General features: G+C 57.8%; 1 protein-coding gene and 1 pseudogene across 1 annotated transcript; both read left to right on the top strand.

Moving 5' to 3' along the window:
• The first annotated feature begins 1,749 nt into the window (after positions 1-1,749).
• Positions 1,750-26,328, top strand: RNF212 (ring finger protein 212). The gene is made up of 12 exons (XM_027545251.1): positions 1,750-1,859; positions 4,163-4,224; positions 6,396-6,470; positions 9,643-9,699; positions 10,556-10,614; positions 11,407-11,459; positions 11,544-11,607; positions 12,404-12,449; positions 13,863-13,926; positions 24,920-24,989; positions 25,988-26,109; positions 26,191-26,328. Exons 1-12 carry the CDS (start codon positions 1,751-1,753, stop codon positions 26,301-26,303), a joined length of 894 nt encoding a protein of 297 aa, XP_027401052.1. The 5' UTR covers position 1,750; the 3' UTR covers positions 26,304-26,328.
• LOC113894583 lies at positions 18,805-21,188 on the top strand (annotated as a pseudogene).

Below are 26,328 nucleotides of genomic sequence, written 5' to 3' on the forward strand. Positions count from 1 at the left end.
AACCATATACGTAAATTTAAAGTTTTCTGGTTGCCACATTAAACAAGGTTTTTTAAAGAGTAAAATTAACCCTAGTGACATATACTTACCCAGTACATCAAATACATTACCATTTTAACATGTAATCAATACAAAATGACGAATGAGATAGTTTACTTTTCTTTCTTGATAAGTCTTGGAAACTCAGGTGTATTTTGCAATCAAAGCACATCTGAACTTGGACCCAGTCCCATTTCAAGGTCCAATGGCCACAGGACGCTCCCAGCTGCAGCCTGGGACAGAGGGGTACATATTTTCCCTAAACCACTCCAGTCAGAGTCATCCTGAATCTCTGAGTCTTCCTGTTTCCCTGAAAGAAGGCCACTTTTCTCCTTTTGCACAGACTTCCTCTGAACTAAGTTTGTTCCGCAGGTCCCACCTGATCCCCCTCCACCTGGATCAGGGTGATGGAAACGGCTCTTCCATGGAGAGCATGGGGCATTCCATGAGGTGTGAAATAATATGAAGGTAGCTTCCCTTCATTTTCTCTAATTTTCTTTTTCCTTTGGACTGCACAGCATGTGGAATCTTGGTTCCCCAACTGGGCATGGAACCCACATCACCTGCACTGGAAGCCCAGAGTCTAAACCACTAGATGCTCAGGGAAGTCCTTCTCTAAATTCTAAATTAATTACAAGTTCCTTGCTAAGTCACTTCAGTCGTGTCCGACTCTGTGCAACCCCATAGACGGCAGCCCATCAGGCTCCCCTGTCCCTGGGATTCTCCAGGCAAGAACACTGGAGTGGTTTGCCATTTCCTTCTCCAATGCATCTAAGTGAAAAGTGAAAGTGAAGTCGCTCAGTCATGTCTGACTCTTAGCAACCCCATGGACTGCAGCCTACCAGGCTCCTCCGTCCCTGGGATTTTCCAGGCAAGAGTGGGGTGCCATTGCCTTCTCCTACAAGTTCCTTAGAAGCTACAAAAAATAGAACAGTCCTTTCCATCAGCTCTCCTATCTCTTTGTAAATAGGAAACAATCTTTTTTAGGTCAAGACTTTCCATATGCCCATGCCAGAGGCAAGCAAGGCCCTGGCCCCGCCTGGCCCATCTTCACCATGTGACCAGGTCAGCTGGTCCTGGGCCCCAGTGACACCCTGCCCTGATCCACCAAGCCCTCCTGTCACCCTGTCCTGGCCCACTGATCTTTTAGAACCCCACCCCAGGGTTCCCGGCCCCTCACCTCCTGTTCCTCTGACCCCACTGGTCCCTCATGGCCCAGGGCCTCTCCTCTCCCACCTCCAGTCTGCAGCCCTCAAGGCCCCTCAGCCTTCCCCACCACCACCACCACAGAACAAGGGCCTCGTGACCGGTCAGCTCAGCGCAGCGCGCTCAAGGCCGGCACACGTCCCGCCTCCCTGTGGCCACCTCCACCCTTCGCCCGGGCACTGCCTCCTGTGAGGCCACGGCCCCCGGGAGGGTCCCTGAGACTCGGCAGCCTCGGCGCCCACCTCGGCGCCGCCGGGGGGCCCACACGGGTCCGGGAGTACCACGCGCCGCAGCGCTGGAGTGAGTGCGGCCGAGACAACCCGCAGACGGAAAGTGGAATCCTCACCCCGTCCCCTCCTGCTTCGGTGCCTCACGGGCGCCTGTTGGCGGGAGCGGCAGGCTGTGGCGCGCAGGCGCGGAGTCGCGGCCTCGGGCCGGGCTCAGATCCCGCGCGCAGGTCTCGCGTGGCTCCCGCGTGACGGCGGGGCGCGGCCCTGGTGCAGACATGGCCAGCTGGGTGTTCTGTAACCGCTGCTTCCAGCCGCCCCGGGCGACGTCGTGCTTCAGCCTGACCAACTGCGGCCACGTGTACTGTGACGCCTGCCTGCGCAAAGGTCAGGGCGCGGCGGCGGCCCCCTGAGGAGGCGCCCTGAGGCGAGCTTCCTGGGGCAGGGCTGGCGGCACGAGGCCCGGGGTCGCGCGCGGCTCGGACGCCTCTGGGCTGGGGCAGCGGGGCCGCGGGCTCAGTGGGCAGCGCGGGCCCGGCACCTCAGCACCGCCCGCCGCTCGCAGCCGACGGGCGTGGCGCGGGCCGCGGGGAGGCGGGTGCAGAGCGGTCTCCAGAGGCGGCGGTGGGCGTGAGGCCCGAGGCACGCGGAGGGGACCCGGGCGGGCCGCGAGCTGATCGGCCCCGCCCCGGGACCTGCGAGCCCAGCGCCCGCGCCTGTGGCACCGCCTTGACCGGCGTTTTCCGTTTCGGAAGTGTTTCTATTGACCTAGAGAGCTCAGGCAGGAAAAAAGCCTAAATGGCAACGCAGTGAGTTCTCACAGAGTGACTGACCTGTGATTCCAGCTCACAGGTGAAGGATCAGAACATCACTCCCCGCCTCGCCCCCAGACCCTCTGGAGGAAATGGCGCCCATCAGCCTGGGCAGCCATGAGCGGGCGTCCAGCCGGTGCCAGGCTCACCCACACTCCTCCCCGCGCGGGCCCGTGTCTGGGCCTCTCCCTTCAGGACCCTCGGGGCACGCTTGCCCCTCGCGCCCCTTCCCCAGCCCGCCTGCTCCGGCCTGGCGCGTTTCCCAGCTCGCCGCCGACCCTCGGGCTCCTCCAGGCTCCGGCTCGACGTCGTGGTGGTGCCACAGGTGCGCGGGTGCTGGGCTCGCAGGTTCTGGGGGTGGGGGGCAGAGGCGCGTGCCCAGTGGGCTGGCCGAGTCTAGATCCTGGCAGCCGGAGGACGCGGGAAGGGGGCAGGCAGCGCTCCGGGAGGAAGCAGAGCCCAGCACAGAGACGTGTAGGAGCGGAACAGCCACCACGGCTGGACAGAAGCAGGCCTCACGCTGGGCAGACTTGAGTCTGGGCAGCAGCTGGCCGGATTGGGGGTGCGGCTCCCCTGGCCATCCAGAGTGCCAGCAGGTTTGAGCTGAGGCTCAGGACCTCACGTGTGGAACAGAGGTGCCCCGGACAGCCGTGCAGGGAGACTCCAAAGGGTTGTGAGCACACAAGGGGCTGGTGGTCCAGACAGTGGAGTGCTGTGGGGGGGACTGGAGGGGCTGGGGTGAGGGGCAGGCGGGAGGCAGGAGACACACAAGCCTGTTCTCACCTGGGCAAGAGCGTTTTCTAAAGAAGCTGGGTGAGGCCAGGAGGAGGCTGGGGTGGGGAGAGACCGCCGAAATGTCAAACCAGGCCTCCCAGGGCAGTCAGGGCACCGGCCTTAGTGTGAGGATTACCTGCCTAAGTGCCCTGCGGAGAGGAAAGAGGGGTTGGCTGGGTGCTGGGAGGAGAGAGGGAGGGCTGGGGTGGAGCTTAGGGGGTCTGTGGGAGGGCAGGAGCCCTCTCCGAGGCAGTGGGTGGGAGAGGAGGGCGAGCCCTCCCTTGGAAGACTAGGCCTGGGGTGGGGAAGGGGAGGCATCCCGCCAAGACACAGGAAGTGGGCCGAGCCCATCAGCCCTGGTGTGGGCAGGGGGAGAGAGGCACGCCTAATGGGGCCTCTTTCTCAGGCGATGACTGTGGAGGGGACAGCCCTGGGATTGGGCCATTGATGCTGCCTAGGAGGACTTGGGCCAGTCGGGTGTGGACACCTGGCCTCCCAGGTGCCTGGTGGAGAAACCGAGATCAGAGGCTGTGAGTTCTGGGCAGGGCCAGAGAGGAGCTGGCAGCGACGGGGCTGAAGAGGGACCGCTTTGGGGTCCAGGGCCAGGCGGTGGAGGAGGGGCAGGGGGGAGTGGGTGGGAGGAGGCCAAGCATGGGCGGGGCGGCGGGGTAGCCAGGGGTCGAGCCGCCTCGGCTCTCAGCTCCCAGCGTGGTCTGGCCCTCGCAGGAGCCCTGCTGCCAAGGCCGAGGGGCAGAGCAAAACCCTGGAACTGTCAGGTCAGGGGGAGCTTTCATTTTGTAGTGCTTAAAATTTTCAGCTAAGTTATCCCCATTTTATTCCTATAAAATATGCTTGTGGGAAATAACGTGGGCTGATCTAAGTTTAAGTGCTGTAGATCTGTGTGGCCACTGTTTTGGAGCATATTTAGAAAATAAGAAAAATTGTCACTGTGTAATTCTTTTCAACTATGTGCATGCCCCAGGCTTGTCCACGGTAAGTCCTATGATCCTGTATACTTTTAAAAGAAGTACTATAATTTAAGGTCTGCATTTATATGTGTTTAAAGGCACTATTCACTATAATAAAGTTTGCTTTCTTTTGTAGGTAAAAGGGATGAATGCTTGATTTGTAAAGTTGCTTGTCGTACAGTTCTACTTTCAAAACATGTAAGTTGAAGTCTATAGTATGTTAATATTAACCAGTGATTCTTTTTAAGTATCACGTTCAATTTTTACTCAGTTGTGGTGTCTACAACTTCTGTTGATTTGCTTGGTGTGCTAGGAGATCGTGCAGACTTTCTGTATAAAGTCCACTAGTGGTTCTGAATACTTCATACGGCTGTCTCCTCACCAGAGCCTGAGCGCTGCTGGGGGGCGCCGGCTCCTGCAGCTCCTCACGGTGGTGGGGTTGGTCTCCCTGGGGTCCATTCTAGTTAAGAGGGTCGAGGGAGTAAAGTTGATCCCTTCAAGTTTAGGTTCCAAGATGTGTATTTGATCTAATGTTTAATCTGTAAAAGTTCTTTTTCTGATTACAAACATAAAATTACCTCAAACCTCAAACATAACAGAAAACCATAACAGAATGTGAAAGTCTCCAACTCCTGCTTCCCAAGAACAACAGCCAGGAGTGTGGGCCCTGCTCTGGGTGTCGGTGGGATTCTAACAAAGTGGTGTTTCCCAGTTGATGTTTTAAAGTGTATACACCCACATTCTCTGAAAATGACTTCCTGGCGTGATAGGAAAAAACCTTTCATTTTTTTCAGTTTTTTACTATTTCAGTCTTAAAATGAACATTTTTTTTTTTTTACCACAGTTCTGCATACTTGTAAGAATATTTCTGGAACATAAATTCCTAGAAGTGGGGGAAAGTGAGGCCTGATGGGGTGGGAGGGTGTCTCCCTAACCATCACAAACAAAAAAAAGAGAGAGACACAGGGGCATTGAGAACCCAAGTCTGACTGATTCCAAAGCCAGCCAGGGCTCTTAGCCACCACACTGCCTTCAAAATAGAGGGCATCACTTCGTTAAACCTCCTCCACTGAGTGCTTCTCAAATGTGTTTGCAACAGAACCCTTTTTCAAGGAACACATATTAATATCCCACGGTCCACACTTGGAGGAACTGTTCTCCCGTATAAACTTCTAGGGAGTAACCAGTGTGTCTTAGCTTGAGCCCAGCTCTGGAGTCCAGCAGACCCAGAGCAGATTCTCGTCCTAGCTGTGGGCTCCTGGAAAAGTCTCTTTCCCGTCTACTCTGGGGCCCTCATTGCATTGTTGAAAAGATTAAATGAAATGACACTCAGACTTTTTCTATTAATATTTCCTCCTCTGTGCGTGGGGCGTGCAGTCGTCCCTTCTGTGCCACTGGGGGTCCCCATCCGTTCCCCTCAGGGAAGCCCTGGGCTGTGGCAGGTCAGCACTGACGCCCTCGCCTGTCCCAAGGCCTGGGAAGGTCTCCTTGTGGGGCCTGGTCCTCTGTGGGCGTCAGTCCAGTCTCCATCACTGGGGTCCCTGCCTGCTGTGTGTAGGGCTCACCGGGGCCCGTGGAGATGGGGGCAGCCTTCTGTCTTGTTTCCTTTGAAGTACGGGGCTTGGGGTGTTGGGTGCTGTCCAGGGTCTCGGGTGGAGATCCGAGTCGGGGGCTCGCGTGTACTCGAGTGCCCGCAGCAAGTCCCCTGCCCTGCCGGCACCCTTCCCAGCCCCTGCTCTGAGCGGAGTCTGGGGCCGCTTCCCCTGTAGCTGCCCCCACCCGCAAAGCAGCTGCCCGCCTCTCCAATGAAGCGGCCGCCCCCTCCCCACCACAAGGTCCTCCAGCAGCTCCTGGGGCCCTGGCCCTTCGGGTGTTTCCTGGCTTCTGCGGGCCTCTCTCCCCGAGTGCAGCGTGACTGTCACTCCAGTGGGGATGGGCCCGTGTGTGTTCTTGTCCGTGCACCTGTGTCTCTGGTGCTGGCGTGGGGGAGAGGACAGGCAGGCGTGCCTGCAGGAGGTGTGCCAGTGGGCAGGTGCCAGTTCATGCACCCTCTTGTCACATTTACGCCAAAGTAGCTCAACACATACTTGTGAGAGTTAGAGATTGTGCCGGTTGCTCTTCCTGCTTCTGATTCCACCGATTGCTTTGTACCCGGCTGCCCCAACCCCAGCCGCCCGGAACTCCTCAGCACCACCCTTGGTCAGCAGCCCTTGGTCCCCTAGGAGGTGGCGCTGCCCCTCGCCCGCACCATGGCGTCCTCGGGGCCCCGGAAGCTGCTGTGATGGTGTCCTGGCTGGTCTCGGCCCTAAGGCACATGGCCCTCTGGACCCAGGAGGCAGTGTCGGCAGAAGCAGCCCTTTCTCTTTCAGACGGACCCCAACATCCAGGCGCTCTTCATGGGCGTGGACAGCCTGTGCATGAAGTACGCCAAGGAGACCTCCCAGGTAAGTCCCCAGGCCCTGGAGGTGGGGTGGGAGCCCAGTCTGCGCCCGCCCCCACTGTGGGAAGGCTGGGCACCGCTCCCGTGTCTGAGGGCGTGAGACACAGCGGCTGCTTGGTCAGGACGCCCATGCTGCCTAGGGGATTGAGGGCTGGGCCTCAGCTCTGGGTCTGGAAAGTGGGCTGGGGGCGTCCAGACACTGGGCAAGGGGGCTGCCTCTTCACGCTGTGTCTCCTGACACCCTCCCTGACCCCTCGTCGTGCCCGCGCATCCTGTCCTGACCCCTCGTCGTGCCCGCATGTCCTCTCCTGACCCCTCCTCGTGCCCGCGCGTCCTCTCCTGACCACTCATGCCCGCGTGTCCATTCCTGACCCCTCCTCGTGCCCGTGCATCCTCTCCTGACCACTCATGCCCACGTGTCCATTCCTGACCCCTCCTCGTGCCCACACGTCCTCTCCTGACCCCTCCTCTTGCCCACACGTCCTCCTCTGACCCCTCCTTGTGCCTGCGCGTCCTCTCCTGACTTCTCGTGCCTGCGCGTCCTCTCCTGACCCCTCGTGCCCGCACGTCCTCTCCTGACCCCTCCTCGTGCCCGCGCACCCTCTCCTGACCCCTCCTCGTGCCCGCGTGCCCTCTCCTGACCCCTCCTCTTGCCCGCATGTCCTCCTCTGACCCCGCCTTGTGCCTGCGCGTCTTCTTCTCCTGACTTCTCGTGCCTGCGCGTCCTCTCCTGACCCCTCCTTGTGCCTTTGCGCCCTCTCCTGAGCTCTCGTGCCTGCGCGCCCTCTAGTGACACCTCCTCGTGCCTGCATGCCCTCTCGTGACCCCTCCTCATGCCTGCGCGCCCTCTCCTGACCCCTCCTCGTGCCTGCACGTCCTCTCCTGACCCCTCATGCCTGCGCGTCCTGTCCTGACTTCTCTTGCCTGCACGTCCCCTCCTGACCCCTCAGCACAGACACCCTCCACCTGTGCTGCTCCCAGACCATAACCTGGCCCGAGGACACGCGTTCTCCCACCTCCCAGGCTCCAGGGCGGCATGGCCGTGGTCAGCTCCTCCTCGGCTTCCTTCAAGTCCCAGGGTGGGCTGCTGTTGGGCACGGCCTGCAGACTTTGTGCGAGTGTCATCAGGTCTCACTCCTGTCTCACTCCAGCTGGGGGCTCAAGCCCTTTTTTGTTTTGTTTGTTGGTCAGGCCGACACTGAGTCCCAGAGGCTGGCCCCCACCCAGGGCAGGTGGCGCGTGGCTGCGCCCGAGCACACCCGAAGCCCTTGCCCGCAGTGGGGCTGCTGCCACCTGATGCTCAGGGACCACCCCCTGCCCGGCCTCTTGCCCACGGTCAGCTTTGCCCATGGCCCTGTTCCTGCTGTGGCCTCATCTGTCCTGATGCGTCTGAATCACGGAGCCCTGCGTGCTTGTCCTCACCAAGGTCCCCCTTGGAAGCAGCCTGCCCGTGGGCCTTGCTGGGCTCAGTGCCTCGGGTGGGGTTCCCCGTGACTGGCTCCCAGACGCTGCTGAGCAGGAGCCCGGGGCCACACCCAGAAGCGGTGCTGCTCCTCAATTTGGGCCCTGCTCCAAGGCACGCACTCAGAGGTCAGCTTCGGACATCGATCTCTCTTGCCCTGAGCTTGGGACCCTCGGGAGAAGTGAGCTGAGAGAGGTGACTGTCACCTTGTCTTGCTTCGGTGACAGGAAGGCAGCTTTAGACCTGTTCAGACCCCTCCCAGGGGCATGGCCCTCACCTCCAGTCCCACCCGGGAGGTAGAGGGAGAGGCAGGAACAGTCCCGGGCTGACGAGTGAGGACTGGGTGCCTGCCTGCGAGGGCCCTGGCGGGGGCAGCAGAAGTAAGGACCATCGGTGTGATCTGGAGCCTTCCTGGGACGGGGCCTCGGGAGCTGTGAGGACTCGTGCAGTGGCAGCCCTGGGTGCACTCGCATCACCCTCTCCACGGGCGGGCACTCCAGGCAGAGCCTGTGTCCACTGCCCCTCCTGTGGGTGGAGACGCACATCCCTTGTCCCGTGGGGTGGGTCCCCGACGGCAAGGGCTCTGAACCCCTCTGATGAGGCAGCAGCTAGGACGGCAGGGGCTCTGGCAGGGTGTTTGCCCTCCACCTGTGGCTTCCCCCGCTCCAAGGCGGTCAGCCTATTTGCACAGAAGGACGTCTTCCCTCCATCTGGACCAGACCAGTGAGCCCTGGGAGCATGCCCTGCCGTGTGCACGCCTGGGGGCAGAGCCCTGGTGGCAGGGAGTGACTGGGGGGCATTTACATGGTGTTGCCTCAACCAGCTTGCTCAGTACTGTCTCCGCTGTCTCTCAGCTGTGCAGAGATGACAACAAGAATTAGGCCCAAACAGTTCAGTTCAGTGTTTCAGGAGGGTGCGTGTCATGTGAAAACCCCAAGGTTGCAGAATCTCTCTCTCTGGGGCCTTCCCTGGTGGTCCAGTGGCTAAGACTCTGCGATCCCAGTGCAGGGGCCTGGCTTTGATCCCTGGTCAGGGAACTAGACCCCGCATGCTGTCACTGTGGATTCTGAATCCTATAAGGATGGAAAAACCCTGCATGCCACCACCAAGACTAGGCACAGCCAGATAAATACATGAACGAACAGCTCCCCCTTCCCACAAGTGAGTCCGTCATTCTCTCCTAACGTCCGTCGGTGCCTCCAGGAACAGTCCAGGCTCTGCTCCATAGACATGGAGCTTGGGGCTCAGAATAGGAGACCAAGGGTGGTGCTGGCTTCAGGCACTGTTGGCCTTGACCAGCTGGCTAGTAAAGGCCACTGGGCTCTCAGAGCAGTGTGGCCCTGCCAGCCGGCCTGGTGGCATCCCTGCCCAGTGAAGTCCTGGTTGGGGGGCTACTGTGATCCAGTGGCTGCTACCTGACGGATGGCACGTGGTGTGTGTGGGTTGTGTCCTGTCCTAAGTCCTGAGCACCACTGAAGCCACATGGAAGGGAGGCAGAGCAGCCATCACGCCCACGTGGTCTTCACGTGAAACCCATGGCACTCACCACTTCTGGGTGGAGCTCGCCCGGCCACGGCTGCCCACTGAGCCTGGGGTCTGCTGGCTTCCGCTCTGGCTGCCGGGCAGCAGGGGGGCAGTGTCTGGGGAGGAGCTGGGGCTTTGGGAAGCCCCTGGCCTCAGCCTCTGCAGCAGCTGATACATGTTGTCTTCTCAGATCTCAGAATTTCAAGAAAAGCACAGGAGGAGACTGTTAGCCTTCTATGGAGAAAAGGTAACTCCAGTCAGCAGGCCACAGGGAGCGAGGTGGCTGTGTTACCCCATCCTGGCATGGGCCACTGGGTGGTGTCTGTCTGCAAACGCTCAGCCCGCTGCACGGTTCCTCTCTGAGGTCAGCCATGCAGCCACCTGGGGACCCAACTGTGGTTTCACCTCCACCTTGGGCATCAGTACAGACCCATGATCACCCCACAGTTTCTGTGGTGCTTTTTCATAAATGTGAGCATGAAGTTGTTCTGGCCAATCTTCACAAAAGGAGGTTTAGTGCCCATTTGCTTGTCCCCAAAGCATCCTCCTCACTTGGTTTTGAAACTCAAAAGAAGGAAAGTAAAGCTTTAGTGAAAACAGATGTGGAGCTTCAGCTGTGACTTGGGTTGAAGCCTCCTATTGGGCCGTGTGGGTGGAGAGGAGCAGGGGGTGGGCATCGGGAGGCGCTCTGCCCGAAGGGCGCTCCGTGGTTTGGTTTGGAGCAGTGCTGGGCTGGGCTTTGCACTTCCTGGAGAGATTCCTAGAGCCGGTTTCCGACATACCTGGTGACCTGCTGCTGCTGCTAAGTTGCTTCAGTCGTACCCGACCCTGTGTGACCTCAGAGACGGCAGCCCACCAGGCTCCCCCGTCCCTGGGATTTTCCAGGCAAGAACGCTGGAGTGGGCTGCCATTTCCTTCTCCCGTGCATGAAAGTGAAAAGTAAAAGTGAAATGGATTTGGTACAAATTCTTAGAAAAAGTGCAAGGGCCACGGTCATGTCACTTGCATTCTGATTCCTGGTTTAAGAACTTGAGAATTCTCTTGTTACCTCTAAATTGTCACCTGGCCTGTGTGGTAACGGGAAGTCACTCGATTGTGTTCAGATTTCTCAGTTGGAGGAGTCCCTCAGGAAGTCGACGCTGCGGGTGGAGCAGCTGCAGAGGTGAGTCCTGGGGGGCGCGTGGCGGGGAGGGGGCGCGCGGCGGGTGGGAAGGCCTGGTGTCTCCAGATTCAAGTCTGCCTGTTTGCCTCGGTCTCCAGGTGGGGTGTTTCTGGCGTGGTGGGTTCTGGGCCAGGCCCCGCCTCTGACCACTTCACTCCGCTTGCACTGGTGTGGCTTGCGTCTCCTTCCAGGAGGGACCTGTGCCCCCCGTCTCCACAGCTGGCACCCTCACCCCAGACCACGCTTGCCCGGGTCTTCCCACCTGCCCCAGTGGTGTGTCTGCTTCTGGCTCTGTCTCAGGGACCGTGGACGCTTGTCCACCCCACACACCAGCACCCAACTTGTTTCACGAGGTCACCTGGAAGCAGGCACGAGTGTCCTTTGGGAGCTGGGCCTAGCAGCCGGTCCTGCTCAGCAGGCTTCTAGGGAGTGCCCACTGTGTTCTTGCGGAGAAGGCGATGGCACCCCACTCCAGTACTCTTGCCTGGAAAATCCCATGGATGGAAGAGCCTGGTGGGCTGCTGTCTGTGGGGTCGCACAGAGTCGGACACAACTGAAGCGACTTAGGCAAGCAAGCAAGCACTGTGTTCTCAGCGCTGCCTGCTGTGGGTTCTGGGGACTCAGGGGAGCCCCTCTGGGGTGGACCAGGCCCGTGCAGGTTCCCGAGGTGAGGAGGGGCCAGGGCGTGTCATGGAGAAATGGGTCATTTCTGTTTTCCTTACTTCAGATTGGAAGGAATTAGCTGGATGTAAACGTTTGCGACTCAATAATGCCTTTTCTCCATCTGTTTAGGGTGAGGTCGTCACAGCAAACATCTTTCAGCACAGGAAACACTACAGCTTCAAGTAAGTGAAGTGAGGCCTGGAAGGGGGAGGGTGGCGGAGGTGCCGGGTGCGCCTGAGGCTCCAGCACTGCGCCTCTCGTCACAGCACCCTCAGCAAAGCCGAGCGGACCTCTTCTGTTCCAGCCCCGTGGCTCGTCAGCCTCTGAGAGGTCTGCACCCTCAGCCCCCGCCCCCAGCGCAGGCACTGGGCACAGGTGCCCCCTCGCCGCTCACTCCCATCCCCAAGCAGAGGGGTGGGCGGGGTGGCCACGCGACCGGGCTGGGCCCTTCCCTGACTGGGATGGGAGGGCTGGGTGGGCTGGGCCGCTGGCAGCCTCTGGGACCTAAAGCCCCTGGGGGAGTGTTTCTCTTGGAAGGTTGCACTTGGGCCCCTGGGCAGCAAGGCTGATGGGATGCCCTGGCTGTGCCCGCAGGCCACACCCCCGTTCCCAGCTCTTCAGAAAGTAGGGAGCAAGGCCCTCCTCCCAGCTGCCCTGTGCACCTGCGGGAAGGCCTGGCCCTGTCCCCACCAGCCTGGAGCAGCTTAATTAGGGAGTGGGCGTGGCCAGGCGCTACACATGTGAAACACGTGGGCTGGGCGGTGGGGTGGACAGAGACAGTGGTCCCGCCCCGGACGTCCGGCAGGAGGTGGAGGAGCCCTGGGACGGTGCAGGTGGCGAGGAGGAGCCCAGAGGGGACGACCTTCCCGGGAAGGATGGGGGCTGGAGACAGGAGGCCCGTTCCAGCCACACGGCGGGCGCCTCTGTGTCCGTGGGCAAGTGTGTCCGCTTTATGGGCTTTGCTGGCCTGGGCGGGGCTGTGATCACCACACTCTGGGAGTGCTGAGCAGCTGTAGGGAGGGGGCCTGCAGGGGCTCGTGTGTGCACATCTGCACATGTGCGTGCATACGTGTTTCTGTTACTTTAGTGCAGTCAGCCCGTGACTGGCTTGCTGTCTGTGTAACAGGGTAGAGTCCATGGAAGTTGACCTCATGCCCTCTCCGAGGAGAAAGGTGAGTGCACTGACATCACGCGTGTGGTCCCAGGCACTTTGCATGGATGGTATTTCCCAGCGTAGATAGCTGTCCCATGGCCCACGCGCAGAGGCGGCTGGTCGCCAGGCGGCTCCAAGGAGAGGCCTGGTGGGGAGGCCCCCTCTCTCGCTGGCCTGGTGGCCTCGTGACGCCTCAGTTCCTGCTGCTGCCGCGCTCACGCCCCCTCCAGCCTGGGCAGCGGCAGTGCCCACTGGATGCCCTGCGCCTGCAAAGTCTTCCTGTGTACCGTCATGGACCCTCCTGCGAACAGAGGGCCCGGGCCTGTGAGGAGAGACGACGCTCGGATTCTGCCTGGCAGGAGCAGTTTTGTCCCTGTGCTGTGACTGACTTCTCAGAGTCGGCCTGTGCCGGACACAGGGCACCAAGTGCAGGACAGGCCAGAGGTGGGGGTGGGAGCAGGGGGCCAGAGGGCCCGGGAGGGGCCAAATCACAGGGGCTCTGAGCACAGCGGCCGCGGGAAAGCTGTGAGGAGGGGCCTGCTCACAGCCAGCCACACCGCAGCCTTGGTGGTGAGCGAGGGTCATGCGGAGCCAGCCCGGCCGTCCCGCGGATGCAGGGAGCGGTCCTCTCGGGCTCTGCGAGGTGTCAACCTGCCCTGGGTGGGCGGGGGCTGGAGCCCAGAGGCGGGGAGGTGCTCCCGTGGGTGGACACTGGGTTGCTGGGCAGTGTGACCCCCCTTGCAGAGTGTTGGGAGTCCCTCCGAGGCTGTCATCCTGCCAGCAGAGGTGAGGCTGGGGTGGGGGCGTTGGCAGAGGGGGCCCTGGATTGAGGCCGCCAACAGCTGGCACTCACCACGTGATGGTGGAGCGAAGGAGCCCTGTGGTGCCAGGCACGGGAGCGGGGCGAGGGTGCAGCGGGTACACCGGGGGTGGTGGCTGGCGGGCAGCAGCAGTAGTGCCAGGCTCAGGCTCCTGGCCCCCACCAGCTGTGTGCCCCCCACCAGGCCCCACCGCACAGTGGGAGGGCTCGGGGCATTGGGGTGGGGTGGGGCCCCGCCTGGCGGGTGCGCAGTGCAGAGCGGGCCTGCCCTCACTGCTGCCTGCCAGCATCTGTCAGCATCTGGATTTCAAGGTGACAAGACGCTCCCAAAGTGAGGATTACTCAGGATTTTCAAATTCCTAATGTCAGCCAAGAACTTCGTTTACTTTTCCTCTTGTGAGATCCTTAAAGTCGCCAGTGGAGCCTTCATCCACTCACCACCTGGGCCCCTGGGGCTGCAGGCGCAAAGCCGCCAGCGGCTGTGTTCTCGCACACAACGTTGACGTGTGTCAGGGAGATGTGACTGAGGATCTGTGTTCTTAGCAAACAGGGACAGTCTCTGCTCCTGAGCCAGTCTGGAGCGTCAGCGGTTGTTTTCTCTTTACGAGGCAGCCTGAGGTCGCCACTGGCCCCCCGAGGATCTCCCTGCTCAGCCCACCTCGGGACGGACGCATGGGTAAGTGGAGACGCCTCACCTCGCCCAGACCGCACGCACTGCAGGGCCTACCCTGCCCCAAAGCGGGCCACTCCTGCAGGCCCAGCTGAGGGTGCCAGCCCTGCTGTCCTGTCTCCGGGCACAGACATTCCAGTGCCGTTGCGCCTCCTGGCGGCTGGCGGCATGGCCGCGGGTGAGCGCTCGGCCCTTCCTGGGGTCAGCGTGAGCACCAGGCTGAGGCTGAGGCTCACGCTCAGTCCCTCTCTGGAAGTTCCCTCGGTGTTGGTGTTGTGGTGGTGGAAACGCACACGCTTGAGCCGAGCGCTGGCTCCTCTCGGCCTCAGGGTCTTGGCTCTCTCTCGCCGTGGCTGTTGCATCTCCGCCCTTGGTTTTCTGTCCTCTCGCTGAGGCTGAGGTCTGAGCATCACCCCTGAAGTGTAGGTGTTCTGTGCTGCCTCGTCCAGGGCCTGTTGGTGCCACCCTGGCACCTGAGCACCTGGCTGGCGCTTGATTTCCTTCTGCCCAGCCTCAGAAGGAAACCGTGCGTGCAGGTCAGGGCTGCGCCTTCCTGTCTCCCTGCCCGCGCGCTCCTGGGATCTCAGACCGTCAGTCACTCCCGGGCGCTTCCTCGCCTCCTGCCCACCTCCATCCTGTGCAGCTGGCATGTCCACCGGTCAGGGTTCCAGCCGCTTGTTCCGTGGGCGCAGCACCTCTCAGCCCCTGTGAAGCCTCCTCTCCCCCGTTCTCAAGCACTGCCTGCTTCCTGCTGACCCGTTACGTTGGTGACCGAGGCAGCCTTCCCTCTGGGCAATGGGCATTCTGGGCCCCCACCTTGGCATTGCCCTGCAGGGGTCGGTCTCACACCAGTGTCTGCAGGCCCAAGGCACCGAGCCTGCTGCTAGGGGCGCCTTCCCCTTGGGAGCCCGGGGCCTGGCAGATGGTGACTGCAGCTCCCCGCTGCGGATCACAGCAGGACCTTGTTTCCTCTGTTCTATCCGTATCTTGTCAGAGTCCATAATGGAAAAGAATAGATTAGTGTGTAACTGAGACACACATCATACGCTTAGAACTAGACAACATTGTGAGTAAACTGTACTTCAGTTTTTAAAAAACAAGGGAAAGGACCGTTTTAAATCTGGAGGAATGGAAGCATTAAGAAGGCATTTAGAGGGCAACAGAGGCCGACGGGCGGAGAGCACTGAGGCAGAGAGCAGACGGCGGGGCGGCGGGAGCAGGCGCGCGCCGGCCCCTCCCATCCCGCGCTGAGCAGCCCGTCTGCCAGTAAGAGGCGACCCCACCCCCGAGACGCGCTCCAGCGGCAGCGCAGACGCGGTCCGGGTGAAAGGAGTGAGCCCGCGCGGGATGACGCCGAGAAACCGACCAGCAGCGGGGTAGCCTCCTGGTGACGGGACCGCAGCGCTCACGAAGGTGTGCACACCAGGCCGCGGCGCAGGTGCCCGAAGCAAAGGCTGGCGGGTGCCGGGAAGAGCCGAGTGCATTCCGGGAGCAAGCGCTCCTGCTCAGAGGCGGAGACAAACAGTGAAGTGGACACGCAGCGTGGGCCTTGGACAGTGTCTGGTGTGAGTGCCCGCCAGAGCAGAGACCTGCGCCTGCTGTGCGCTGTCCGTGGGGGACCCGCCTCGTGCCCGCAGGTGCAGACAGGCTGAGACACAACTCAGGTACCTCTGCGAGCAGCATCCTCCCCGCAGCAGGCGCCCGTGCACCCAGAGGGCAGGGCCCCTTCTGGACGGTTCAAGTCGGCTTGTCAGACACAGTCGTTAGTGCAGACGCCCTCAAGCGCGTCAGGCCAAAACCACAGAGTTTTAAAAGGAATCATCCCTTCAGCACTTATATGGACGTTCACTGTTGGTGATTGATGGAACTACTAGGCAAGTGACACTAGGGTCAGCACCACTTACCTGATAAGCACTGTGCCCCCCGCAGTGGCGGGGCGCAGAGGGGCTTCCCAAGGTCAGCTCGGACATTCTGTGAAGAGGACCTTGCAGTGGGGTGTGAGACAGGCCCTGACACTTGGGAAGAACTGTTTACACGGAGGGTATTTTGGGGCCAAAGTGGAATTAAGTTGGAAATCAGCAACAGAAAAAAAAAAAAAAAAATATTTGAAAACACAATTATAACTACCTTATGGATCAAAGGAAAAACACAAAGCCTTTGACCGTGTGGATCACAACAAACTGTGGAAAATTCTTCAAGAGATGGGAATGCCAGACCACCTTACTTGTCTCGTGAGAAACCTGTATGCAAGTCCAGAAGCAACAGTTAGAACTGGACATAAAACAATGGACTGGCTCAAAATTGGGAAAGGAGTACATCAAGGCTGTATATTGTTACCCTGCTTATTTAACTTCTGTGCAGAGTACATTATGTGAAATGCCGGGCTGGATGAAGCAAAGGCTGAAATCAAGATTGCCGGGAGAAATAGCAATAACCTTAGATATGCCACCCTAATGGCAGAACTATACCGACTATACAGTGGAGGTGAGAAATAGATTTAAGGGACTAGATCTGATAGACAGAGTGCCTGATGAACTATGGACTGAGGTCCGTGACATTGTACAGGAGACAGGAATCAAAACCATCCCCAAGAAAAAGAAATGCAAAAAAAGCAAAATGGCTGTCTGAGAAGGCCTTACAAATAGCTGTGAAAAGAATGGAAGCGAAAAGCAAAGGAGAAAAGGAAAGATATACCCATTTGAGTGCAGAGTTCCAAAGAATAGCAAGGAGAGATAAGGAGATAAAGAGATAAGGAGAGATCACTTCCTCAGTGATCAATGCAAAGAAATAGAGGGAAACAATAGAATGGGAAAGACTAGAGATCTCTTCAAGAAAAGTACTCTTGCTTGGAGAATCCCATGGACGGAGGAGCCTGGTAGGCTGCAGTCCATGGGGTCGCTAAGAGTCGGACGCGACTGAGCGACTTCACTTTCCACTTTCATGCATTGGAGAAGGAAATGGCAGCCCACTCCAGTGTTCTTGCCTGGAGAATCCCAGGGACGGGGGAGCCTGGTGGGCTGCCGTCTATGGGGTCGCACAGAGTCGGACACGACTAAAGTGCCTTAGCATAGCATAGCATAGCATAGCAAGGGAATGTTTCATGCAAAGGTGGGCTCAATAAAGGACAGAAATGGTAGGGACCTAACAGAAGCAGAAGATATTAAGAAGAGGTGGCAAGAATACACAGAAGAACTGTACAAAAAAGATCTTCACGACCCAGATAATCACGATGGTGTGATCACTCACCTAGAGCCAGACATCCTGGAATGTGAAGTCAAGTGGGCCTTAGGAAGTATCACTAGAACAAAGCTAGTGGAGGTGATAATTCCAGTTGAGCTATTTCAAATCCTGAAAGATGATGCTATGAAAGTGCTGCACTCAATATGCCAGCAAATTTGTAAAACTCAGCAGTGGCCACAGGACTGGAAAAGGTCAGTTATCATTCCAATCCCAAAGAAAGACAATGCCAAAGAATGCTCAAACTACCGCACAATTGCACTCATCTCACATGCTAGTAATGCTCAAAATTCTCCCAAGCCAGGCTTCAGCAAAACGTGAACCATGAACTTCCAGATGTTCAAGCTGGTGTTAGAAAAGGCAGAGGAAGCAGAGATCAAATTGCCAACATCTGCTGGAACATGGAAAAAGCAAGAGAGTTCCAGAAAAACATCTATTTCTGCCTTATTGACTATGCCAAAGTCTTTGATTGTGTGGATCACAATAAACTGTGGAAAATGCTGAAAGAGATGGGACTATCAGACCACCTGACCTGCCTCTTGAGAAACCTGTATGCAGGTCAGGAAGCAACAGAACTGGACATGGAACAACAGACTGGTTCCAAATAGGAAAAGGGGTACGTGAAGGCTGTATCTTGTCACCCTGCTTATTTAACTTCTATGCAGAGTACATCATGAGAAACCCTGGGCTGGAAGAAGCACAAGCTGGAATCAAGATTGCTGGGAGAAATATCAATAACCTCAGATATGCAGATGACACCACCCTTATGGAAGAAAGTGAAGAAGAACTAAAGAGCCTCTTGATGAAAGTGAAACAGAGTGAAAAAGCTTAAAGCTCAACATTCAGAAAACTAAGATCATGGCATCCGGTCCCATCACTTCATGGCAGATAGATGGGGAAACAGTGGAAACAGTGGATGACTTTATTTTTCTGGGCTCCAAAATCACTGCAGATGGTGATTGCAGCCATGAAATTAAAAGACGCTTATTCCTTGGAAGGAAATTTATGGCCAACCTAGATAGCATATTCAAAAGCAGAGACATTATTTTGTCAACAAAGGTCCATCTTGTCAAGTCTATGGTTTTTCCAGTGGTCATGTATGGATATGAGAGTTGGACTATAAAGAAAGCTGAGTGCCAAAGAATTGGTGCTTTTGAACTGTGGTGTTGGAGAAGACTCTTGAGGGTCCCTTGGACTGCAAGGAGATCCAACCAGTCCATCCTAAAGGAGAGATCAGTCCTGGGTGTTCATTGGAAGGACTGATTCTGAAGCTGAAACTCCAATACTTTGGCCACCTGATGCGAAGAGCTGACTCATTGGAAAAGACCCTGATGCTGGGAAAGATGGAAGGCAGGAGGAGAAGGGGAAGACAAAAGATGAGATGGTTGGATGGCATTACCGACTCAACGGACAGGGGTTTGGGTGGACTCCGAAAGTTGGTGATGGACAGGGAGGCCTGGCATCCTGCGGTTCATGGGGTCGCAAAGAGTCGGACACAACTGAGCAACTAAACTGAACTGAATGGCAGAAAGTGAAAAGAAACTGATGAGGGTGAACGAGGAGAGTGAAAAACCTGGCTTCACTCAACATTCAAAAAACAAAGATTGTGCCATCTGGTCCCATTATTTCATGGCAAATAGATGGAGAGGCAATGGAAACAGTGGCAGATTTTATTTTGTTGGGCTCAAAAATCACTGCAGGTGGTAAGTATAACTGACATTAAAAGATGTTCCTTGGCTGGCGCTCCAGGTGTGAGAGTCAGGTCGGACCGCCCAGCCTGCAAGGCGCTGTGCTGTCCCGGCGCCGGCCTGAGGACCCTGAAACTACCATTCCCTCACTGGGCAGCGCCATGAACAGAGCGGGTATTCCAGCAGGACTGAATTTGGAGAAGGTAGCGGCTCTGCTTCAGAAACTGAATTCCGACGCTCAGTTCGTACTGGCCCAGAATGTCGGCACCACTCACAACCTGCTGGACATCTGTCTGAAGAGGGCCGGGGTCCAGGGTACTCAGCATGTGTTCCAGCAGGCCATGCACCAGAACGGCAAGCCCGTCACTGACCAGAAGAGTTCAGGGCGATGCTGGATCTTTTCTTGTCTGAATGTTATGAGACTTCCATTCATGAGAAAATTCAATATTGAAGAATTTGAATTTAGTCAGTCTTACCTCTTTTTCTGGGACAAGGTTGAACGCTGTTATTCTTAAATGCTTTTGTGGACACAGCTCAGAAAAAGGAGCCTGAGGATGGTAGGCTGGTGCAGTATTTGCTTATGAATCCTACCAATGATGGAGGACAATGGGATATGCTTGTCATATTGTTGAAAAATATGGTGTTATCCCTAAGAAGTGCTTCCCTGAAACTTACACCACAGAGGCAACCAGAAGGATGAATGATATTCTGGATCACAAGATGAGAGAATTCTGCATATGACTACGGAACCTGGTACACACTGGTGCAACCAAAGAAGAAATCTCAGCCACACAGGACTCCATGATGGAGGAGATATTCAGAGTTGTATGCATCTGTTTGGGTAATCCACCAGAGACATTCATCTGGAAGTATGGAGACAAAGATAAAAACTATCAAAAGACTGGCCCTATAACATCCTTGAAGTTTTACAGGGAACATGTCAAGCTGCTGTTCAATATGGAAGATAAGATTCGTTTAGTGAATGACCCTCGGCCTCAGCACAAGTACAACAAACTTTACCCAGTGGACTATTTAAGCAATATGGTCAGAGGGAGAAAACCTCTATAACCACCAGCCCGTTGAGTTTTGAAAAAGATGGTTGCTGCCTCCATCAGAGATGGAGAGGCTGTATGGTTTGGCTGTGATGTTGGGAAACACTTCAGTGGCAAACTGGGCCTCAGTGACGTGAACATCTGTGACCATGGGTTGGTGTTTGGCGTCTCCATTGAGAACGTGAGTAAAGCTGAGAGGCTGACTTTCGGCGAGTCACATGACCCACGCCATGACTTTCACTGCTGTCTCAGCAAAGGATGATCAGGAGGGCGTGTTCATAAGATGGAGAGTGGAAAATTCCTGGGGTGAAGACCGTGGCCACAAAGGTTACCTGTGCAGACGGATAAGAGGTTCTCTGAGTACACCTACGAAGTGGTGGTGGACAAGAAGCATGTCCCTGAAGAGGTGCCAGCTGTACTAGAGCAGGAGCCCATTGTCCGGCCAGCCTGGGACCTTGTGGGTGCTTTGGCCAAGTGATGTTGCCTCCAGCTTTTCCTCTTCCTGTGGGACCTGAAGTAGCTGCAAAAGACAGATCCAGGGACTGAAGCCAAAGTGACATAGGTGACTGTGTGTTCCCACGGGACAGTCAGACTCTTGGATTTCTACTCCAGGAACCTCTTTGGGAAAGTGTGCTTTATGCTGAAACAAAATATTCTTAAAGAAAAAAAGGGAAAGCTCAGGTCACACTGTCTACTCCCGTCATCTCCAACAGCTCAGGATCTGTTAGCATTTTAATCAGATCTAATTGTCTGTCTTAACTCTGTCACACCGGTGTGGTGCTGTGTCTGTGTTAATAGGCCGGAGAGGATGAGCAGTTGAGGTGTGTGGAGAGAAAGCAGACCGACTGCTCCTTGCTCCTGGAGCAGAGTGGGAGGGTGGCGCCCTGACATTAGAGCTCAGAACTGCATGCTGCCTGACAGTATCTCTGCTCCTCCGAGGTGGCAGTCACTGAAGTCAGTTTTTGTCAAGGTAATTCTATGTGCCTCAAATAGCCCAGGAATGGGAGGTTGATCAGAATTGACATGATGCCTTCCAGTTGTTCTGAACTGTGGAAAACACGGCTCTACTTGAGTCTTGGTTAAGTAGAGGGTTAGAGAAAGTGGGTGAGAGAACAACAAAAACCTTATCATGATCTGAATCATAATCATTAGAGGGAGCTCTCGCCAAATGGTTCAACTTCTGCCTCTCGAATTGGGAGTTGGGTGGGCACAAAAAGGGGATATCATTCATTCCCCTGCTGAGAAGCTTTTGAATAAAACACTGTGCTAAAAAAAAAAAAAAAAAAAAGATGTTCCTTGGAAAGAAAGGGAAAGTGAAAGTTGCTCAGTCGTGGCCAACTCTTTGTGACCCCATGAATCCATGGAATTCTCCAGGCCAGAATACTGGAGTGGGTAGCCTTTCCCTTCTCCAGGGGATTTTCCCAACCTAGGGATCAAACCCAGGTCTCCCGCATTGCAGGCGGATTCTTGACCAGCTGAGCCACAAGGGAAGCCCAAGAATACTGGAGTGGGTAGCCTATCCCTTCTCCAGGGGATCTTCCCAACACAGGAATTGAACCAGGGCGGATTCTTCACAAACTCTGGGAGATAGTGGAGGACAGGGAAGCCTGGCGTGCTGCAGTTCGTGGGGTCACAAAGAGTTGGACATGACTCAGTGACTGAAGAGTAAGTGCAGTGCGTTTCCACATGAATCCTAAGATCCACTGATCAGATTGTTCCTGTGGGATTTTGTAGGAGCTCATGGTTTGGGGGATTGTCCTCTCAATGAGACCTGACAGATCTATCTACTTCTTGGTTCCTAAGTGACCTGAAGAGCTGTCATTTTCAGCTAATGAGTCTTATGCTTTTTTCAAAAACTGGAACCTGAGGAATGAGCTATTTGACAGTGGAATTCTCCTCGTTGAATTTCGGATTGGGTACAGCATGCGTCTTTGGACCTAAAGTGTGTGTCCCGTGGACACACGTGGTTGGGTCATGCCCGTGATCTCCGCCTCTGAGTAGAGCGTTCAGTCTGCTGGGTCAGCACAGCTGCTAATGGGTTTGGACTGCCTCTGCTGCGCTCTGTCTGCCGTGTGGGGCTCCGTGTTTATCCGGATCTCCTTAGCTGCCTCCTCTGGCGGTCACCACTCTTAGTGCACCATCTGCCGTGGACTGTGTCCCCTCGAAGCTGTGGCTCTGTTTGGAGCTGGGGTTTTCTGGAGGTCAGCGTGGCCCTGAGGGTGGGACTTAATCCCGTTGGATCTGTGTCCTCCCCGGGAGACGCACACGTGCGAAGAGGTCACGTGAGGACACAGCCCAAAGGCGCGTCTGCAGGCGGGAACCGGGATCCACCGGATCACCAGGACTCAGATCTGCCTGTGCCCTCCCTGGGACGCCCGCCTCGGGACTCTGGGAAACAGAGATGGTCGTGGCTGAAGCCGAGCCTGCAGAGCAACGCGGAGCCAAGCCAACCAGGGGATGCCATCCCGTGGTTCTCGTGCCTCGGGAGCCGTAGCCTCTCCTGCCACCCGACCGAGTTCTGATCAAGTGGTTACCCCCCAATCCGGGAGGCTCTGATGATGTGGAGCCGCGGGTGACAAGAGCCCGCAGTCCGGCTCTCCTGCTTGCTTTAGAGATGCTCACTGTCTTAGAGGCAGGAGGAGTCAAGCCTGCTTCACAGGCGTCTGCGCCTGCCTCCTTCCCTGTGGAGCCGCGTGCCTGTGGCGTCACTCTTCAGACCCAAGCACGGTTTCACTGTGGGGCAGCTTGGCCAGTAGTGAGCTCTCCGAGGTTTTGGCTGCCTGTGAACGACGTTGTCTTGAGGATGCACTCCCTGGGCAGAGTCTCAGTTGACAGCATCGGGCAGGGTTGTCCTGCTGTCTGGCCCCGAGTTTCTGACCAGGAGTCGCCATCAACCCTGTGCTCATGTCCCCGTGTCCCTGTGTGTGAGGAAATACCTTCTTTGCTGAGGACTCTCCGCCCTTTGCTCATTTTGGAGGGCTTTTCAAAATGGTGCGAGTCCTGAGGCCTCGCCCCGCTCTCCCGGGATGGCTGTGGCTGGTCTGGGGGTCTGCGTGCTGGCCACAGTGCCGTGCCCTTTCCTCCTGCTCGTGACCCCAGATGCAAAGCCACAGGGTCCCCGCCGCCCTCTCGGCCCAGGCGAGGGAGCCCCCTCCCCAGCCTTGCGGCAGTGGGTGTCCAGGTGTGGGGCTGTCAGCTGCCTTGGCGGTGTTCTGGAATGGTCCAGTCTCCTCGCGGATTTCAGCTCCATGGCAGCTTAAATCAGTTCTTGGCAAGCACCCCTGGAAGAATCGAAGCCATGGGACCGTGGCTCGATCCCCTTCCCGGTCCCCATCCACGAGCCTGTGTGCAAGGCCAGCCATTCACCTCTCAGTTGCCCAGCTGTCAGCGCCCAGGGCCTTGTCCAGAGGACCCCCGTCCTGGTGTCATGGGCACGAGCACCCCACGTGCCCGGCAGTGAAATGTACTCTCTTTAAGTGTCAACATGGTTTCCATCTGAATCTTTCAAAAGGAAATCTTGCCAAACGCCCTCAGTTATGCCCCCTGCGTTCCTGAACCGAAACCTGGCCCTGACCTGGGGACGTCCTCAGCAGGGCACTAGCTTCCAGTCGGGCTGCAGCTCCGGCTCTGCAACAGCTCCTCGGTGCCTCCCGGCCCTGCCGCCGCCTTGGCCTGCTGAGCACTGGGGTCAGCACCCTCAGGACAGAGACCCCAGGGTCCATGGTTCTCAGGCAAGACCCAAAAGACCACCAGCTGTGGGCCTGGCGCCTCTCTTACTGGGCTCAGACCGCTGCCCACACAGCCCGTGAGTTGTTGAGCTCCTAGGGCCTTGGGGTTCTCAGCGGTGTTAACGGTAGTCGTCCCCACAGAGTCCTGTAAAGCACGGGTGAGAAGCTGCTGCCGCTGGCCATCAGGGCTCAAGCGCGTGAGCGCCGAACACAGGGTCCTTGCTGGGAGGCCAGCAGGCGGGGCGCCGCGGGCCGGACGGGCTTGCAGTCCCCAGGAGCAGGAGGCAGGGCTGCTTGGGAGGCATGGGCGCAGGCCTGGGACAGAGCCAGGGTGGGGGCTGGCCCTGGAGCGCCAGCTGGGCACACAGGCTGGCAGGTGGCAAGGCTGCCCCACTTGTCTGGGCTGAGTGTCACCGCAGACAGGAGCCAGCCCTGGCCTGGCTGCTCACGTCAGAGGTGTGCACAGGTCATGGGCACAGTGGGCCTACCTCTGAGAGCCAGCCCGCCTGGTGGAGAGGGGGGGTGCCGTCCCTCCAGGGTCAGCAAGGCCCCAGGTTGTCAGACCCTGTAAAGCCCCCAAAACAGCAGCCCCCAAACACAGCTGCTGAGATGGCTCATCTTGGCTGTCAGCCGTTCTGGGGGTCTCCCACGGCCACCTGCAGTGGGCTGCGTCTTCACAGTGCACACTGCCCCAGGCAGAGAGACAAGATCTCCAAGGCCATGTAGTGCTGGGAGAGGCACTCACCCTCTCTGGTCCAGGTTGGTCACGTAAGGGGTACGTGAGGGGACACAGAGGAGCCTCAGCTAAACGCTGGTGTCCTCTTTCCTGCTTCCTCCTGTTGCAACTCCAGAACTGAGATGCAGGAGAATTCAGGTATTCGAAAAGAACAGTTTTTTCATACTTGCCCCCTGGTGTGGCTGAAGCACACCAGGGACCATTTACATCTTTAACAGAAGATTCTTACTAGCCGGGAGGGGTCAACGGCAAAAGTCGGAGGGTAAGCCTCTGCGCCTTGGGTGGAGACCGCGCAACGGTCCCAGCACCTGGCGTTGCCTGTGGCTGCCACCCTCCTCGGAGCCAGAGGGGCCTCCTTGCCAGTGGCCCTCAGGTTGGCATGGGTCCAGATGTGGACTGAGAGCTGCCGCACACAGGAGTGTCCTTCCCGAACGGAGCCGCGGGCAGCTGGGTGGGGGGCAGTGGCATCAGACCGCCTGCTCAGATGTAAAGATGGGCACTCAGGGGGTCCTGGGTGGGGGCGGCGATGGGCACAGCCCCCCTGACCTCTCACTGCAGGCAGCATCGCCCACCGCCCTCAGCACCTTGGCCTGACGCCCCGATGCTCCAGCGAGCCCCAGTCTCCCAGGTAGGTCCCGCCCTTGGCTCCTGGGGGCGCCAGGACCCTGCCCATACCGTCCTGGGCTCTGAGGGAGGCTGTGCTATGGGCACTGTTTCACGTTCTTGAAGCTGAAAGGAGACATGGATCACCGTCACGAAAACCCTGGAGGAGCATCCTGGCTGCAGGACCCCGGGGGCAGCAGGGTCTCTTGACAGGCAGGTGGCCACTCTGCAGGTGCTGCCCCTGCTGCCCCGAGGGGCTCCAGCTGGAAGGGCCCACGGTGCGCCCAGCCCAGCAGCACCGTGTGCAGGGGCAGCCGTGCCAGGCACGGGCCGCCTTCCCGGGGGCTCTTCAGCCCTGGGAGCCCAGGCAGTCTCTGCAGACAGCAGACCCTTCCTTCCCTCCCATCCCTCACCCAGAGCCTGTCTACACTTTGCCATTTAGCACTGTCCAGACCCCTGGCCCCCTGCCCATGACTGACAAAGCCATCCCCTCACCTGCCTGAACACAGGCTGCAACCCAAACCTCCGTGAGGGCACCTTCACCCCACTCCATGCCCTCTGACCCCCAGACAGCCAGCCCTCAGCTCCATGCCCTTTGACCTCCAGGGAGTCGGTCCCCCTACTCCATGCCTTCTGACCCCCAGGGAACCAGCCCCCTGCTGCACACACTCTGACCCCCAGACAGCCAGCCCCACTCCGTTCTGTGCCCTCTGACCCCCAGGGAGCTGTCCCCTGCTCCACGCCCCCTGACTGTAACTTGACTTTTTCAGCATCAGCACAGAGGACCCTGGGAGTCCCATGTGGATGCTCTGGGCCCTAGGAGTGAGCAGCGGTCCTTGGGGCCTTGCCAGGGTCACCACAGTCCAGAGTGGGCCTCGCATGAGGCTGCCTGCTGGGCACTGCTCCCACTGGACCCGTGGCCCCAGGCTGTCTGTGTGCCCTTGGAAACTGAGAAGCAGCTGACCCTTGAATGACCATGGAGTCAAAGGCACTGCTGATTTTATCTGTCAAATTTGCTGCTAGGATCCCGGTCCTGCAGATGCCCTGTGAGTGGCCAAGGCAGAGCCTGGCGCCTGCGGCGAGCAGAGGGGTAGCACCCAGGCAGCCCATCAGCATCTCAGGGCTGATGCAGAGGCAGCGTCCAGGTGAGTGGGGCCCAGGGAGCAGCCAGGGTGCAGGCCCTGAGAGCCCCCGCAGCCCCTCTCAGTAACCCTGTCTCTCTGCAGGACCTGCAGGCCTCGGGGGGCTTGCACGCGAGTGCCAGAAGGCTCACCCTAATCTGGGTGTCCGAGCCGCCAGCCTGCCTCTTCCTGACGGAGCGACTTGGCCACGAGAGTGAATAAATGGCCTTCGGGCTCTCTGGA

This window comes from Bos indicus x Bos taurus, chromosome 6 (genome assembly GCF_003369695.1).
Source record: "Bos indicus x Bos taurus breed Angus x Brahman F1 hybrid chromosome 6, Bos_hybrid_MaternalHap_v2.0, whole genome shotgun sequence".
NCBI classification, from domain to species: Eukaryota; Metazoa; Chordata; class Mammalia; order Artiodactyla; family Bovidae; genus Bos; species Bos indicus x Bos taurus.